This window comes from Exophiala bonariae, assembly GCF_035927105.1.
Source record: "Exophiala bonariae strain CCFEE 5792 chromosome Unknown scaffold_10, whole genome shotgun sequence".
Taxonomy (NCBI): domain Eukaryota; kingdom Fungi; phylum Ascomycota; class Eurotiomycetes; order Chaetothyriales; family Herpotrichiellaceae; genus Exophiala; species Exophiala bonariae.
This window is the reverse complement of record NW_027042485.1, coordinates 569,713-587,144: the sequence shown is the minus strand read 5'-3', so window position 1 is coordinate 587,144 and position 17,432 is coordinate 569,713. Positions and strand designations below refer to the sequence as shown.

At 49.2% G+C, this 17,432-nt stretch overlaps 8 protein-coding genes across 8 annotated transcripts; 4 read left to right on the top strand and 4 right to left on the bottom strand.

Moving 5' to 3' along the window:
- Nucleotides 1-630: 630 nt before the first annotated feature.
- Nucleotides 631-1,538, bottom strand: LTR84_001485 (uncharacterized protein; the record flags this gene model as incomplete). The annotated part of the gene is made up of 5 exons (XM_064845109.1): nt 631-759; nt 871-1,169; nt 1,303-1,397; nt 1,475-1,488; nt 1,533-1,538. The coding sequence occupies 5 exons, from the start codon at nt 1,536-1,538 to the stop codon at nt 631-633; spliced, it is 543 nt and encodes a 180-aa protein (XP_064707367.1).
- Nucleotides 1,539-2,173: 635 nt separating this feature from the next.
- LTR84_001484 (uncharacterized protein) lies at nt 2,174-4,292 on the bottom strand (the record flags this gene model as incomplete). The annotated part of the gene is made up of 3 exons (XM_064845108.1): nt 2,174-2,486; nt 2,540-3,019; nt 3,079-4,292. 3 exons carry the CDS (start codon nt 4,290-4,292, stop codon nt 2,174-2,176), a joined length of 2,007 nt encoding a protein of 668 aa, XP_064707366.1.
- Nucleotides 4,293-5,832: 1,540 nt separating this feature from the next.
- LTR84_001483 (uncharacterized protein) lies at nt 5,833-7,301 on the top strand (the record flags this gene model as incomplete). Its single annotated transcript, XM_064845107.1, has 2 exons — nt 5,833-5,939; nt 6,008-7,301. The coding sequence occupies 2 exons, from the start codon at nt 5,833-5,835 to the stop codon at nt 7,299-7,301; spliced, it is 1,401 nt and encodes a 466-aa protein (XP_064707365.1).
- Nucleotides 7,302-7,541: 240 nt separating this feature from the next.
- Nucleotides 7,542-9,764, bottom strand: LTR84_001482 (uncharacterized protein; the record flags this gene model as incomplete). The annotated part of the gene is made up of 1 exon (XM_064845106.1): nt 7,542-9,764. The coding sequence occupies one exon, from the start codon at nt 9,762-9,764 to the stop codon at nt 7,542-7,544; it is 2,223 nt and encodes a 740-aa protein (XP_064707364.1).
- Nucleotides 9,765-10,277: 513 nt separating this feature from the next.
- On the top strand, nt 10,278-10,677 carry LTR84_001481 (uncharacterized protein; the record flags this gene model as incomplete). The annotated part of the gene is made up of 2 exons (XM_064845105.1): nt 10,278-10,334; nt 10,417-10,677. 2 exons carry the CDS (start codon nt 10,278-10,280, stop codon nt 10,675-10,677), a joined length of 318 nt encoding a protein of 105 aa, XP_064707363.1.
- A 612-nt stretch (nt 10,678-11,289) lies between these two features.
- On the top strand, nt 11,290-12,525 carry LTR84_001480 (uncharacterized protein; the record flags this gene model as incomplete). Its single annotated transcript, XM_064845104.1, has 1 exon — nt 11,290-12,525. The coding sequence occupies one exon, from the start codon at nt 11,290-11,292 to the stop codon at nt 12,523-12,525; it is 1,236 nt and encodes a 411-aa protein (XP_064707362.1).
- Nucleotides 12,526-12,656: 131 nt separating this feature from the next.
- Nucleotides 12,657-13,574, bottom strand: LTR84_001479 (uncharacterized protein; the record flags this gene model as incomplete). The annotated part of the gene is made up of 1 exon (XM_064845103.1): nt 12,657-13,574. One exon carries the CDS (start codon nt 13,572-13,574, stop codon nt 12,657-12,659), a length of 918 nt encoding a protein of 305 aa, XP_064707361.1.
- A 1,034-nt stretch (nt 13,575-14,608) lies between these two features.
- On the top strand, nt 14,609-16,894 carry LTR84_001478 (uncharacterized protein; the record flags this gene model as incomplete). Its single annotated transcript, XM_064845102.1, has 4 exons — nt 14,609-15,559; nt 15,647-15,669; nt 15,816-16,444; nt 16,506-16,894. 4 exons carry the CDS (start codon nt 14,609-14,611, stop codon nt 16,892-16,894), a joined length of 1,992 nt encoding a protein of 663 aa, XP_064707360.1.
- Nucleotides 16,895-17,432: the final 538 nt, after the last annotated feature.

Sequence of the window (17,432 nt, the reverse complement as noted above, 5' to 3'; positions counted from 1 at the left end):
ATGGGATTCTTTACGGTTGCACTACCCTACCAGGGGTGTTGTATGTTGAGCACAATTCCACAACAATGATTAATATTGTGCTGTTTTGGACGCTGGTCATATGGTGTGTTGTATTCACGCAAGGCTGCGCGTTCACTGGCTAGAGCCTTCACTATCCAGGTACTAGGGACCTTGAGTGCAAGGAGTGTCCTTCTCAGAACTTCTTCTTGTGAGTTTTCGAAATGATATATCATTTTGATCGATTCAATAGACGATTGAGCGTTTGATTCAGCGATGCCCGACGGCATCACGTCTCCCCGTACACTACGAATTTCTTCTCTCAGGCGTTTCCAGGCTCATTACCATACTGCCTGTCAATACTTACAAATCCTCCGTCCAAGCATGATCGATCCGTAATGCTATCAAGGACCTGTTCGCATGGTCAGGTTTGTGGCAGCATCATCGGCTAAAGCAATCGCTCGCCACCAAACCCACCCACTCGTGCGCTCATAAAAACCACAGCGAGGTAGCCGCAGTCTTTGAAATAATAAGTTTCCACTTGATGCTCTTTTTTGCTTTCTCCACTATGTAGGTACCAAGTCTGCTGCGGGAAACATTCCTCCCCATAGCCAGCAATCGAGATCTACATCCTCACCCCATCTTGCGATCCTTCTTCTTATCATAAGCGCTGGAGTTCTTGAAGGGAAACCCCGTCGTGCGCTTGTCCGCGCCAGTCCGCTTCGACGTGTGTCCACTGCCCGTCCCGAAGATCATACACCACTAGAAAGATTCGGTCAGCAGTCCGAGCACAGCATATGTCCCATAGTAGCTTATGTAAGAGTCAAGCGAGGTGTCTCCTACACCTCTCCTTCGAAAGAGGACCTCACTCACCGATCCCATACAAGCCAAAGCGCCATACCCGACGCAGCCTAACATGAACCCCGTCTGTGCGACATTCACGTACCGCATATAGCAGTAGATGGCGGTGGTGAAGTGGAACAGCGTCGTGACGCGCAAAATCGGCACTGCGTATGGAGCCTTCGGGTCGGTTGAGGTGTTGACTTCGTCGAGTCTGACCGCAGGGCCGGTAATGCTTGAGGAAAGCGGGATCGTGCCCGTGAAGAACAGCACGATTATGGCGAGAACAATGAGCGAGAGCCCCAGCGATCTGGAGAGGTAGATTTCAACATCTGTTTGGGACCTCCCAATTTTCAATCAATCAGCTGCTACAGCCCTTGAACTTCTAAATGTCGGGAGCCCTGTGACCCGAGAGTGACAAGCACTCATCCCTCGTGGTATCGAAGAAGACAAAATCAGACATACCGCTAGATTGATGGCCCTCATTCGCGAGCAACGTAATCACCAATTTGGGATATGCCAGGAGCGGCAATGCCTGAATGCCCAGCCATGCCGCCGTACTGTACGTGTATGAATAGAAGACCTTTTTGGTGCGAGCCCATCAAGGTTAGGTGTCAGCAGAGCAGTTTTATGATACCTCTTTGCCCAGTTCTGGTAATCGCAAGAATAAAATAGTGATTTACAAAGCAACTTACATCCATGTTTCGGGACCCTCGACTTTGGGAGTTCTTTGGTACTAGAAAGGGATTCGGTCAAATTGTAAGCTAGAATTGCTTCAATCAAGACCCTGGTATTGACGCTGGGATCTATAGGCGATGGTGGTGTTGAATGATTTGGTCGCTACCTGCAGGTGGTTGTTAAACTCGTACTATGGCTTGGAGGTTGACGTCACCGCGTTATGTACCAGTCAACAATCCTCATGTACAACTTGAAGCGGAACTTGCAGTGTCTGTTTCAAAAAGCCTATTGTATAGCCAGTTTCTGGTAAAGCAATTGCAATGACCTATCTAAATGCTAGCATGGTGAGAGAGATAAAGGAGTGCCATCAGCAGCAGCACATTATCATAGACCAACGCGGGAGCCGTCAAGAGTATTTTAGATTGCTTAATGCCTTTTCAACACGTCCTTGTCTTGCACCGTACCACTATCTCCCTGGTACCCAGATTCTCAGACTCGTCGTGAATCAACAAGACTAATCGACCGCCTCTTCTGTACGCCCACTCCTTTAAAAACACGTGAATCACATGCATTCGTTATCGTTGTCCTATTCGCTCCATACTGCCGTAGACTGCGGCGCGGCCGCGGGACTAGGATGATCCAGATCATCCATTCGCTTTTATGAGTTTTGGAAAGCATTGAATGCCTTGTATGTGTATCCAATAAACGGCAAGCTCATTTCGGCGTCTTGCTCTGGTAGGACTTGTTTGGCATGTGCCCGGTGCATGGCACTGTTGTCTTCCTGTGGAATCTCGTCGATGGGGAAGTAGCTAACATCAATGTTGGAGGAAAGTTTAGGCTCAAATGGTGCCCGAATCTTTCTCAATTGATCCCACACAACTCCACGGAAGAATGGGTGTTTCTTGATACTAGAGGCACCATCATGAGCACCACCTTCCTTCCCAAGCCGATCTGCTGCATCACACAGGAAACTATTCAAGTTAGATAGATGTCCATAATATAAAATTAAAGTGCGGTTGCTTACCTTCGGATCATATCTTCAGCATCTCTGCCCAATACAAGTTCATCAGGGAAATATAGCGACTCGCGCCAATTGACAATCTTTCGATAGGTATCGTGGGTATCCTCGGCACAGAATGGTGGCCAACCAACCAGGCATTCGAACATGATTGCTCCAACTGACCACCAATCGCACAGGTAGGTATAGCCCTGACCAAGGAAGATCTCAGGGGCAATATAGTCAGGTGTTCCCACCGTCGAGTAAGCCATGTGGCGCCTTGACTTTCGCCAGGTATTGACCAATCCACGATTGCTAACAGTCAAGTTGATTTGTTCATTGAGAGCCATGGAGTTCCGGTTGCCAGACTTGTCGTTTGTGTTTGATTTGAGGAGCGCCTGGTAATATGAGTTCTCATGCTGTTTGCGACCACCGGTTGATAGGCCAAAATCAGTAAGCTTGATATGACCACCCCTATCTAATAAAATGTTATCTGGCTTAATATCACTAGACGGGAAAAGGTCAGTCACTCATGCGTCGCAAGATAATGGAGCACGGGGTCTTACCGATGCAGAAATCCCAACTTGTGCACAGCCTCGATCGCCATGACAATCTCAGCCATGTAGAAACGAGTAATGTCTTCCGAAAAGATTTCATACTTGATTAGCATAGTCATCAAATCGCCACCGGGCAAGAATTCCATCAGCATGTACAGGAATGCCGTATCTTGAAAGGAAGCGTGCAACTTGACCAGCCAAGGGTTGTCCTTGGAGTCAGCGAGAATATCTCGTTCAGCTCGTACATGAGCCAATTGGTCCTTCTTGAACATTTCCGATTTGATGAGCGACTTCAATGCGTATATTTTCCCATCTGATTTGCGCTGCACAAGCTTGACTTCTCCGAAGGCTCCCTTGCCGATTACCTTGATGGTGGTAAAGTTCTGTGGGCTTTCTTTTGTTCGGATGAAGCGCAGGAACCGTGCTTCCTTCTGAGCCAGAGTGTTGATATCCTTCTGCTTTTGAAGCTCGGAAACATTGGGGTCTTTCAAGATAAGGTCCAGCTCCTTTGCACGACTATTTCTATCCCTAGCTCGCTCAATGTTCTCTTGGAAGAAACTGTTGACCAATTGTTTTGCGGCTGTACCACGCTTCAGTATGTTGTCGGAGTATTTTCGTGGATTTGGTTGTTCCTCTTCCTCCGGCTTGGGCGCAGCTCTGGGCATGGGAGGTACCAAATGGCTCTGGTAGGGGTTTGGGGCCTGTCTAGCGTCCCCAGCGGTGCGTGGTCGAGAGTTGGCAGGAGAAGGGGTCCGATTGACATTGGGCCGCGGGGTCGCTCCGAGGTCTTGGTTGGAAAACTGTTGGATCAGTCCACTTGTGCCATCGTTGTTGTTATTAGCCATATACGGCCTGGAATTGGCTTGATAGGCGGGTTGAGGCGACTGTAGGTTTGCCTGCTGCTGTTGCTGCTGATATTGATATTGCGCCTGTTGTTGTGCTTGTGCTTGTGGTTGTTGCTGTTGATATTGCTGATGGGGGTGCTGTTGCTGTTGCTGTGGCGGCGGTTGTTGCTGGGAGTATTGTTGGTGCACGAAGTATCCATTGTTGTTGGCAGGGTTGGGAGACAGCATTCCTCCCATGTGATCTTGTTGTTGGCCGCCATAGATGGGCTGCGGGAAGGTTGAGGGGGTGGTGGGATACATTCTTGCATTGGCAGCATCAAAGTTATGTTGATTGTCAAACTGAAAGTTCAGGCGTAGTCGATTGGTATCGTGGTCCATGATGGTGGGTCGTATGGTTTGGTGAGGGAAGTGGTGTGGCTAGTCACAGGCTATTCACCGCCTACGGACACCAAACTGATCGAGGTGTCGAAGGCTGCTCTGAAGTCAGAAGGTGGTTTTCACGAGCTGAGGGTGTGCAGAGCCAGTGTGCTTGTTCGTACCTTGAGGAGAGGGACTCTCAAGATCGACAGGTGTCGATAACCCACCCCTTGTGTCAGTTGTCGCTGGATGTATCAAGGATGCAAGAGACCTTGTCGACCTGTTGAGCTGGGGGCAGATAGCGATGCAGGGCCAAGTCTGGAGGTATTGGGAGCGGACAAGTTCAGATGAGGATGAGGAGGATGGAAGAAGAGTCAGTAGATATGGAAAGGCGTGGTATGAAGGAGAGCAGGAGCAAGTGTTTTAGTGTTAGGGTTGGGGATGGCCGATGGTGACTGGAGTCTGGAAACCACGAAAAAAGGGTTGCGGTCTGTACGATAGCAGATGACCTAACGAGGTAACGAGGGATAGAAACTTCAGCGGGCCACAGCCTACGAGGATCGGTACGGGATCAATCGTGGTTAGGGGTTCCTTGGGTCCTGTAGGCTTGATCGGCTTGAGTTTGATGCTAGTGGGCAAGCTTAAAACCACCACACCCTGGATATCTGGGGCTCCTTGGGCCTGGGTAGGAGCCCCCTTAGCCGCTGTTAGACATGTTCTTTCCAGGCACAAGCAGCCCATTGGTTCTCACACTGCTACCCGAACTGACAGGCCTCTGTTGTGAGACTGTGACTCGTTATTCGGGTGCACACGATCATCTGTCAATAACAAGGACTGCTCACGTGGCGAACCATGGTTCTGTCAGAGTAGCGAACAGTGGCACAATTTACAACCCCAGACTGCCCCTCTGTGACCACTGCCCGAGCCTTTGGCCGAGACAAAGTGCGACCACAAGCTACAGAAGGTGTTTGCCCAGACTTGTACAGTGTACTTGCACGAGAGTTTGGGACAAGATGTTATCGTGACTGGTGGTGCAATACCCCGTTCCTCCTGGTTGAAGACTCCGCCAGTTATGCATGCCAGTGGACACAGTAGTGGAGGCGTGTGTTGTCTCGCCTCAAACAGAGCCTGGAGGGAGCACGAACCCTACCTAGGTAACCAAAGGTTTTTCCTACAGGGCTAGTTTACTTCGGAGGTGCCTAACGAGGATGGTTCCTCCCTAGCCAGGGTTTATGGTACCTAATAGCGAGCAAACACCTGCCAATTCCAAAAGGAAACTCATCCGAGAACTTGGCACGTTAAGGACGAAGTTCGGCTGCCCAGGTGGCAGCCGAACCTTGAATGATTCAGAAAGGGCAGCCCGGAAAGTCGGCGACAACTAAGTCACGCTAAAGCTGCGAGTCAGGTTTGACTCCAAGTTCAGGGCTATCTTTTTTTCCGGGCTACACCTGCACACTACACTGCACGGTACTCACATCGGTCGCAGCCATTCACAGTAGCATGTGCTACTACGACACTTTACACACCGACAGAATCCTTTGTATACACGATCTACGTTACCATGGCGGACACAACTCCTAAACCTGATGCCATTCCCGGAGGTGGACAGTATCAGCCTCCAAAACCTCCGCCCAAGCAGAATCCAGTCTTCCGCATGATGGGCAAGTTGTGTATCCATCAACTGCCTTCGACTGTGCTTGCTGACAACTTGCAGGATTACCCAACTTTCGTTTCAGACTGCCCTCGCGAAACTGGATGATCTTTCTAACCATCACCGGTTCTTGGACTGCCGCTGTCGTCTATGACCGTCGCGAACGAAAAAAGGTCCAAAAGAAATGGTGTGACCTGGTCTCTCACATTGCCCAACAACCTCTCGATGTAAAACAAATGCCCAGGAGGTTGACAGTTTTCCTATCAGCTCCTCCAGGTGACGGGATTCGCCCCTCCAGGGAATTCTTCAAGGAGTACGTCAAGCCAGTTCTTGTCGCGGCCGCTTTGGATTACGATGTGATAGAGGGTCGCAAAGAGGGAGACGTAAGATATGGCACCGCAGAGCAAATCAGGAGACTAAGAAGGAGGAAAGGGGAGAAAGGCCTTGAAGACTCTACCGAGGAGGAGCAGCCTGACACAGAGACGGTCATTCAAAACATTCGAGATGCAGTGGGCATCAACTTCGAGCCTGGTCTAAGAGGTGATCTTGTCCTTGGTCGACATACGTGGAAAGAATATATCCGCGGGTTGAACGAAGGCTGGCTCGGCCCCATTGCGGAGCCTCCGCCAGCACCTGAACCTTTCTCCGAGCCCTCACTCATCCACCCTACTACAGAGGCTCAAACAGATGGCCCTACTGCAACCACGGAAGTGCCGCCCGAGCCCGAAAAGAAAGAGGAAGAGAAAAAGGAACAGAAGAAGAAGCCATCACCACCTCCAGCATATCTCTCCATTGACCAGTATTCTTCCTCACCTCTATCTCCGCATATACCTACACAGTTGGAACCCTCACAACCCATTCACCAGCAACATCTCCTCGGATTCCTCAAAACACCCCAACGGATATACAACTTCCTCAATCGCCGGCATTTAGCCGATCAAATTGGTCGAGAGACTGCAGCCATCGTCCTAGCAGCCAGCAGACCATATGAACAGAACTCCAGCTTTGCCACTCCTGCCACCGATCTGGAAGCCGACCCATTGGCGACGAGGGCACCTGAGAATGATGCCGATGCCGGTATCGTGCAGACCGGCCAGACGTGGGAACAGCAATCCGTCCTCGCGAATGAAGAGCGAACTTGGCACAAATCAATCCGAAAGCCCAGACCTGAAGGCGACACATCCGAACCGATCTGGTTGAACGACATTGTCATCGATAGTCGAATCGGTGAACGAATGAGACGATTCGCTCTTGATCCCGAGGAGGAAGCACGAGCGAACAGGATCGCAAGTGGTGTAGAGAAAACCCGCGCCGTGCCCATACAAAACCTGAGAGCCGAAAAGGTGGTTATTGGGAATCTCGATGATGAAAATCTGTGAAGACTCGATTCATTTCTTTGACCAAGACGGATTCTTTCCACTGGGAATGTTCGGGATTCAAGTTTTGTATGATGTGTTTGAATATTCCGGGACAAGGCTGACCTTGCTATGCTTGTCGATCGTCCTCGTCATACGCTTCTCCAGTAACATACTCCGATGTACAACATAATTGCTGTCGATAATGTAAAACCATCCACTACCTCAACCGCCAGGAAACATTGCTCATACGTATCTCCAATCTTACTGTTTCGTAGATGGCTCCACACGTACTCTCACCCCCCTCAGATATTTCCCTGTTCCTCCCGCTGCCGTGCCCAAAGCACTCCAAGGACTTCCATCCAAATCCAAGAAATCCCCCCACGGCCGCATCCCATCGAGGATCTCCGCCTCACGTTTTTTGAACCTCTGCCCATCTCTAACGACATACAATGGCTGCTGGCTAGGTCCTCCAGCATCCTCCGAGACTGAATCCATTGCGGCTACTTCTACTGCAACGTCTTCCCCGCCATCGCTACTAGAAGCAGGCTCGCTCGAATCGACATCCCAGTCACCCCAGGCATCCCACTCCTGCTTGTCGTCGCGTTGGCCTTTACCTCCGGCAACGTCGTTGTTGGCACCCGTGTTCCGAGATATTGGCTCTACCGGATCGTACTCGTGAGACTCGTAGACTAGTTTGAACTGCAGTGGGGGAAGGGAGAAGGCTCTGGCCACGAGCGACTTTAAGCGATAGACTGAGATCGTGGTGGGAAGGGCGCGGTTGAAGTGTAATGTTGGAGTTGAACTTTCATCTCCTGAAGAGCTGCCTGTTTTCGTGGGCGGGACGTAGAAGAAGGCGTCGACGAGCCTCGCGCCAAGCGTTCCCGGTGCGTATGTCTGAATCTTGGTCTTGACACCGCCACTTATTTCCGCTCCTGGGTCGGTCGCTTCAGCTGTCTCATTGGCTTGTGAAAGTCGTATGGCGCGGTCGAGTAGATCATCCCTGTCATATTTGATGCAAAGATTGGCGTAGAGAGGATGTCGGAGCCGAATGGAGTCGACCAGCTTGCCTATTGTGGAAGAAGCTCCATTGGACGGGCGAATATCTGACCCTTCGTCATACTCACTGGAAGTATCTAGCGATGCAGAAATCTCCTTCTCGACGGTAGACAGGTAATAAATTTCGCCTTCTTCTCTTTCACGGGTGGTTATCGTCGTGTGGTTCAGGGACTCTAATTTCGGGATTCTGGCCAGCGTGAGATAATAGGATATCGAGTCGGACTGGGCGCCAGCCGATTGGGGCCCTCGCTGTGGTTGGGCTTGTTTGCCACTATCTAGATGTTGCTTCTGTGGGTCTTGCTCTGCCACAGTCTCGTACAGAGGGTTTCGTGATATGCGAAGGGACTTGAGGTTGGGAAATATTGTCGGCAGAGTGTTGATAAAGTTGTAATTTTGGACATGGTTTCCTGTGAGATTCAAGCTTTCAAGCTTCTCGAACACCGGTAGTTTGCCGCCAGCGACTGTATTGAGCCCGATTTGAAATATTGAATTCCCTTGGAATGACAAAGAACTGGTATTCGGGAAGAGGGCAAAGATGACTAGCAAATCTGCAAGGTTTTTAAAATTGTTGTTGTCAAAGACTATCGTCGTAATAGTGGGAAAGTCCTGCCTCGCGACAAGTGTGAAAGAGTCGAAAGCATTGCTTGCAAGTCGCAAGGTTCTTAAAGCGGGAAATGCGACTGCGGCTGATGGAGAGAGGATTTGGATGACTTGCTCTGGCTTAAGGAGACATTCACTCAAATGTAGTTCTTCCACATTCTGAAAAGATCGATCTTTCTTCGCAAATCGTTCTCGTTGATAGTTATGGAGTCGAAGGCCGCTCGCTTTGAGGATCTTCAGCTTCTTAAAGGGTAAACTCATGTCAGCCACATCCTGCCAGTTCTCGATGGTATTCCATCCCACGTCCAACTCGATGAGACTGGGACACGTTTTGCTCAGTTCTTCCTGAGCGTCCTCCACTTCTTGCGTCGTGGCATCTCGTCTGGCAACCCCGGAGACTATCAATTCATCTACCAGGACGATTCGAAGATCGCCAAGCACCGAGAGTTGCTTTTGGATCTTTTCAAAGCCAACCTCCTCGACCACTTTCCCCGAAATGGCGATCGGAGTTGTTTCAGTTTCTGCAGATTCTGTCCGAGGGTCTGTCTTAGACATTCCATATTTGAATCTGATAGCCTCAAGCAAAGTCCTCTCTGGATCGGGCTTTCTGCTAGGTCTCACAAAGGATGCGGCAGTCGGTGACGAAGACAAACAGTCAAATATTCTTTGGTCGTTGTGCTTGCCATCATGCTTCCCTCTTGATGGGTCGTCCCATTCTACCCCTAGCCAGGCGCCTTTAGTACCTGATAGAGGCCCATGATAACGAACTGTACAAAGCGCCGCCGCATATGACCGGCGTTGACCAATGTATGGTGGAGAGTCATCCATTGGGTTGTTTCAGCACGGTCGATAATGATCCCTCTGACCAGGCGTTGTCTTTGTTTCTAGCGTGGTGTTAGGGTGCCTAGAGAATCGGGTCTACAGCCTTGTCAGGCATTGACTCACGGGTGCCAAGACACCTATCTTTTCTGAGTCAAAAGCCCAAGGCCCCCCAATAATGACGCATTTGGACTCCTAATCTCTTGATTTTGGACCGACCTTCCTTGATGAGTAACTGGAGCTGGAACAGCAACTTGAATCTGTTCAAAGCTGATCATCGACGAACTGAGACAAATCAAAAGAGACAGGGCATATTCGTCATAGAGCAAGGTTACATAGCCCGGTATTGCGGCATTCCATGAGACCATATATTCAACGTCTTCGAACAATTCAATATCAGTGATTCTATCGAGCTTCCTTATAGAATCTGAATAAGCAACGAATCCGCTGACTCAATCTATTCACTCCAAAGATCCCATTATCCTACAAGGCTTGGTTAGTAACAACTGGGAGCAAATCAGCATGAGCGAGGAAAAGAAATGGAACATCCCTGACGGGGAGTTTTGCGTTTATGGCACGGTAATCACTCACTCTTTGACGAGGGCTCTGGCACCGTCAACTTCATGAATGGCTCGATTTCATTCACGACTGACACTGCAAGGTCTACGCCGACCCTGAACACGCCGACGAGGTTGAAGCTGTCTACAAAGAGACGACTAGACTTGCACAATCCGAGGAGGGCATAGTCTACTATTGCCTGTCACGCGACGGAGATGATCCCACGATATTTCATTTCTTCGAGCGGTACAAGTCCAAAGCCGCTTTCGATGCACACAATCAGCAGGACATCATACAGAAATTCATCAAGAGTGGTTGGATGAAAGATGTGAAGGCAGTATTCACTAAGCCTATCACACCATGACGTTAAAAGCTGCAACTTCTCCCGGCTGTGGTCTCCCCCGTTGAGCTATCAGACGCCTTAGCCGGACTAGGTAGACTGGAACCCATTTCGATTGCCCTAAAGACACCGATTTGATCCACCAGCCCGACACTGTGAATATCAACTCAATCACGATCGAGAAAGCATTCCCAATGCCCAAAAGTAACTTTGACCAATCACTGCGGTTAATCAAGCTATTGCTAAGTAGACGGCGAAAGCTTGCGTGCTGCATCACCTAGTTCATGCAGGTCTCAGCCGCATTTCGAGGACTCGTCAGCTGCTGCCGAGGATTTGCAGGGAGATCGTTCACTAAGGATGTACTCATACCTTTTTTAACCCAGCAGTAGCATAGATCCTAACTATCTGCCCTTTCATCATCTCCTGCCAATGTCAGTAACGCTCAGAAGTTGATGAAGACCGAAAAAAAAGCACTCCAAATATACATCAGTTCTACCCTAGCAAAATGACCTCTGCCGCTCTAGGCTGATGTGAAAGCCAACACGAAAAGAGTATATCTACACCCACATAGTGTTCTGAAGACCCTGGAATCGCCAAACGGAAAGCCCGAAGACACCTGGATCAGCCTTCATAGCCATGCGTTGGGACATCTTTGCTGCATTGGTTGCCATTGTCGCTCTGCCGCTGATGGTCAATCAAGCAACAATACAACTACTCAGCAAGCTCTTGGGTTTACTGATGCGGCGGATTTGGCCAAAGGATGCCTTGTGTGAGGTCTTAGAATGGCGAGACGTTCCTGACGGGCTCCTCCATAATTGTGAAAATCTAGCAGAGGGGCAATGCACCTGTACATCTTTGCAAGCCCTCCACGAGGAGCCGTCGACCACGCACGAAGAATGTTTCTCAGAAACATTGGGCACTGTTTTTGGAAAGGCATGGGTATCGCCGTCCAGGCGCCAGAAGGTCGTCAGAAAGCCACACGCTCTGGAGTTTCGACGACCATACATTCGCACAGATCGAACGACACTGAGAGCATACGTGATGCTTTGCCAACCAGCACAAGAATACGGAGATAAGAGTAAGGTTGTGACATTCAAGAAAGTCGATGGGATCTTGACCGCGCACTTGCACACTGGCGGAGACGACGGCTTTGCGGTCATACACATACCCACACTTACGAAACGCGAACTCGAATGCATCATGAAAGGATATCCACCTTTTTATCGGGAGTCTATTCAGTTCGAAGATGGGCGCAAACTTAAGACCCCTATTGCATCGAAAGAAGATGGCCTTAGAGGAGGCTGGATCGTTGGGGTCGGTTTGACTTTCTATCCCTATCCAACCTTAAGGCATAACTTGACATACACATCGCCACCTGATGATAGGAGAATATGGAAGCATACCAATATAGCGGACGCTGTGCGAAGGGTTGGCGAAAGACTCGAGGACTTTCTCCAATATTTCCCTGACGAACTTGCTTTGAAGTACGGTCTCCAGATCTACCACGAGATGCTGAAAGATGATGGGCACCGGACCATGTTCTGGACGCTTTGTGAGGATAAGACTTTCTTCGATGTCCCGGGTGCGAGTGGTTCTCCAGAACCATTCGTTCGTCAGCTTTCAGTCACTGAGTGGGATCTCGTATTGGTATCTTTCAATCGCCGAACGCCATTGATGGATTCTGCAAAAGCCCTATTCCAAGCTAATCTCAAGACTATCATTCTTGCTGTTCTGAAAGGCTTGTCTTATGTACTCGTCTATGGACGAGCAGAGTCTCATTACTATTCGATGCCCGTCTCAAGAATTCCTTCGATGGAAGAGATGGACGGCCACAAATATATCTATCTTACGACCTGTGTGGATGAAGGTTAGTGGATCACCTACTATTGCCTTTCGCAGCAAGTGCTAGTACAAATTCAATTACCATTCCCAAGATTAAATCTAATCACTATTGCTAACATCAAGTTCAATTGCAAACGTGGCAGGGCAACAGTTCGTAATTTCTATGTCACGGGCCGCACTGCCCCAATTGCTGGCTGCCATTGACTACTCTGCTTCAACCACATCTCGAATGTTTGCAGCTCTGGCTCCTCTTCTCGTAGCGAGATAATATCCGCACCAAAGCCTTGCCTCTCGAAGAACTCCATGCTAGATCTTGCATCCTCGATAAATCGCCGCATCGCCTGACCAACGAGGGACCATGTTCTGGGCAGTGGTTGCCCCGTCACTCGTCGAAACACGGCATCGGCGTCCTGAAATGTTAATTCATCGCCCGCAAGACTAATTGCTCGGCCTGCCCAGGTGTCTCGGTGCATCAAAGCCTTTGCAGCGAAGATGCCAATGTCATGCGTGCTGACAAACTGCATCTTGCAGTCTTCTGGCATTGTCGTCAGCAACGTACCCATCATCTTGCCAAACACTCCCGGGTTGTAACTATCCATGAAGCTGGTGGGCCTCAATATAGTCCAACAAGTCTTGGTGTTTTCAGACTTGGTGCGTAGATGCAATTCGATACGGTGTTTAGCAGCGAAGTGCGGTACGCTGGTCGGATTATCCCAGCTGATACTCTCGCCTCCACGATCCACGCTCGAGAATACGATGTGTGATACACCATGCGCGACCGCTGCGTCGATGAGGCCTAGGGACTGTTGCTCATCATTTGGTGGGACAGTTACCAGAAATATCGAATCGATGTTTGGATACTCCTCGAGTAAAGGTTGTGGATCACGACTGTCCCCTTCCACGAGCGTTATGTCTGGGAATTTTGCAAGTAAAGCTTGAGCCTTGGGTGAAGCGACCGAGCGCGTAAGGGCAAGGACTTTAGGAACATGAGATAGTGAGGAGAGTTTGTTGAGAGCAGCAATTGTGGCAAGCCCCTGTTGGCCAGTGGCACCGACGACCAGAATTTGCTTAGGAGCCATGATGTAGTAGAATATCAATAAAGTTGGAAGTAAGAAACATGTAGCGAAATAAAGCAGTCGTCAAACACTACCTTTTATTCCCACCCGCGAGTTTTATATTCATTTGCCTCAAGCGGAGACATTTCGGACACTTTCAGTTCTGCTGATCTTCCTTACTAGGTCATACCAGGGACCATTGACTCATTCCTTGGGGCCCAGGGAATGGGTCGACTCTTTGAAGACAAGACAATCTCAGAATGAGAGATGGTGAATTTCCCTTCCGCATTCCACAGTAGAATGTCATGTTTTCCCTGCTGAAATCCGGTGGGATCGTTTGGGCCGCCAAATCGAGTATTTACCCCAAGCTTCGGCGTTTGCCGATGCTCCTGAGTGCAGAATACGTGATTGCCAACGAAGCTTCTCGGCACCGATGCGGATGAGTCAGTCATCCAATTGATCGCTTATCGTCCATCCCTTTGAGCTTGACCAATATCGCCCATCTGTGCCATGATCATCCGTGTTCTACATTGCAAACATTCGGGGAAAGGTCATAATTCTTTCTTGGTGAGATGATATTATGAGGTGTCAATGGGACAGTGTCCACGAACTATGTCGCCGTAATGACTGATTCTGATCGGCCGCGGAAAGAAGTGAAACGCACTCGAAGTAAGAGATCAACAGACGCAGCTCTGGGCAACCAAACGGGGTACATCAGACCATATCAATGCACAGTTCACGGTTGTACAAAAGCGTTTACGCGCGCCGAGCATTTGAAACGACATCAACTAAACCATAACTCTGGAAAGACTTGGAGGTGCGTATCATGCTCGGTCATATTTGTGCGAAAGGATTTGTGGAATCGTCATCTCAGAGTGTCTCATGGGAAGGAGGAGCTTCACTCTGAACACCCGCAATCTGATCTGGGGGAGACTACCGTTCATAACGCTCGAGAGATAGTCCACGAAAGCACTCCCATTGATCCGTCCCATTGGCCAGTCAGCGATCTGGCACCATTATCAGATCAATCCTCGCACGATGGATTTTTACAGATCCCGATGGCGCAAAATGCAACCTCGGAACCACAAAGCAAATATGATGAAGGCTCAGAGACTTACCTGCCCGTGCATTCCAATCCAAATAATCCGTGGGGTACGACTTTGGAGGAACCCTGGATACAGGAGCTAGGGGAGTATTTCTGTACTCACCAAAGCACACGATTTACCAATACGGATATGCAATGGCTTTTCGACAATCAGCTCTCATCTGAGGTAGAACAAGAATGGCCTCCCGAGCAGACCCTCCATATCTCTGAAGCATTGACAATAGTCACGCCACTCAGAGATACGGCTACTATTACTGCAGAAATTTACAACATCAACGGCCAGCTGCCACCCATATATATGCAAGAATTGCATTCCAAAATCTACGTAGCCAAGACAGGCGAATTCGACCCTCCAAGCTGCGGCTTCCGAGTATGCAATGCTCTCACAGACGAACGCCGCATTGAGCTTCTCATGGATTTACGCAATATCATAGATGTTGATGTTCGTGATCCTATTTTCTCTTTGAATAGCATGAAACAAGGGATACATCTATTTTGTCGAAATGTCAATATCGAATATGCTTTTATCCATCATGAACTCATCTGCTCGTCCTCCAAAGAGAATCTGCAGGCCGTGATTGATGTCTTTGGAGAGGAGTCAGGTCCCCAACTAATCTGGACCATCATAACCCTAGGGTGGACGTTGATGAGAAGCGACAATAACCACGAGTATCACATGTCGTCAAAGATACAGCGAGCTATCAGGACTTCCATCATCAATGTACCATTGCCACCTGTTCGTCCACCGAAATATGCTGACTTTTGCCCCAAGCACCCTGGGTTGACGAATACACCCCCAGTGTGGATAGTCCAAACCTTGTTCTTAGCTCTTTTATTCGCCAGATATCAGGGAACTCGCGAAGAGTATGGATTTGCGTCCATGTTTCATGGCGTTTTGATCGAGGTGAGGCATGACACTTCCGTAGTCATGGGACGTTCTGAGAGAGGTAAACGAGAATACTTTCGTTCGCTGTCTGACTTTTCGTGCTAGGCCATTCGGCGCATAGATTATAGGTGGGATCGATCGAGCATCACCATGTTGCCGAGGGAAGGCATCTCCACGCGAGTGTGGATGAAGTGGATAGAGACCGAGACGATAAGGAGGTTTCGCGCTCCATTAACCACATCACTGCGCGACATTGACTAACACTCCACCACAGATTGATTCTCCAGACGTTTGCGCTCGATGTAAAGCATGCAATTCTGCATGGCGGTGAGGTTTCAATGACGCCTTTTGAATTGAACTTGAGACTCCCCTTTTCAGAGGATACGTGGTATGCCACATCTGCAACCGAATGGGCACAGCTTTTCATGGGTATCAAAGAAGAGGCTGAGCCAGTATCATTCCTGCCAATGCTGAAGAAGTCGTGGAATCCTCATTCGACCAAAATCTTGAATGAGACCCTTCCTCGTGGTGCAAGCATCATCATGTATGGCCTAATATCGATCGCTCGAGAGTTATCCCATAGGGAGGACAACAGCCTCTCTAGCCGATCGAGCAATAGTCTCATTTGGCTCGGGCATAAAGCTAGGCGTTCATTCGAAATTTGGGAAGCCTCTTGGAAGAAGGTCCCAGCTCCCCTAGGCCTCAAGAGCTTTGCTTGGCGTGACTGTTTGTGTGTGGTTAGGCTTGCACACACCCTCTACGAAATCAGTCCCATGGATCTTCAGACGGTCGCTGGCAAAGAAGTCATTGAAGGTAAGAGACGGGGGGCCGCTGATTATGCACAGTCCAAGAGGAAGTTGCGCCTATGGGCGAAGCACGATCGTGCTTCATTAGGAGTATCTTGTGAGTACATATTGAAAGTCTCAACACAATTTGATCGAATGACTTACTTGAAATACTGCAGACGCGGCGACTTTGTTACAAGAGCGGCTCAATGAAGAGTCACCACAGACACACTGCCACCACTGCTTGTGGTGCTTATATCTCGCCTGTCTGATATGTTGGAATTTCGGGTTTGCACTCACGAAAACAACAACCTTCTCTAGGGAATTGGTCCGTGATGGACAAATCATGTCGATGGACCGGGCCGAGAAGCAATGCCGAGAGTATCTCCACGTAGCCACCAACATGCATCAGGAGGCTGGCGAACAAAGTATGGTGATTCTCAGCAAGCCGTGTGGAATGCTGATTGTTGTGATTGAGTTCCTGAGAGCTCGATGTGAAGCAGGCATGATTGAAGAGAGTATCGAGTGCTTGAATCGTCTCGTTGGGACGTCTGGCTCGGAGCAGTGAACGAGAGTCAGATAGTGCTTTACTTACATTATTCCACTCATGCCTGTCCGGAAGCCGGCTCGATTCCAGGTGTATCCACAAAACAATGGAGTTTCCTTGAGGATTCGGAAACTCCATTAAGGTCGCTCAAGAACTACTCTCCTTGGCACACCCCCAAACCCTCCGAATAATTGGCCTATTCATCTCTTATCTCATCATTTGACAGGACATCTGCGACAACCCAATCCTAAATAGGAAATAATGACTATTCTATACATGGCCAGTCAAAGATAGAGACTGGGATGACCCCCAAATGCTGAGTTAGCGTTCTAAACAATGCTACATACTTTCCTGAATCGATGTAGCGGGCCAAGAACATGTGGTCATAGCTCGAGGAGATGTTGGCACTCAATATTGTGATTCCAGCCGTGCGCAATCCCATGTCAAATATTAACTGGGTTACACACTTACCGGACAGCCGTCTGGAAGTTTTGTTCGCTCGCTTCCTTGCCTCCTGAAATCACAGACCTAGTCTCCTCATAGAGATGGTAGTAGGAAA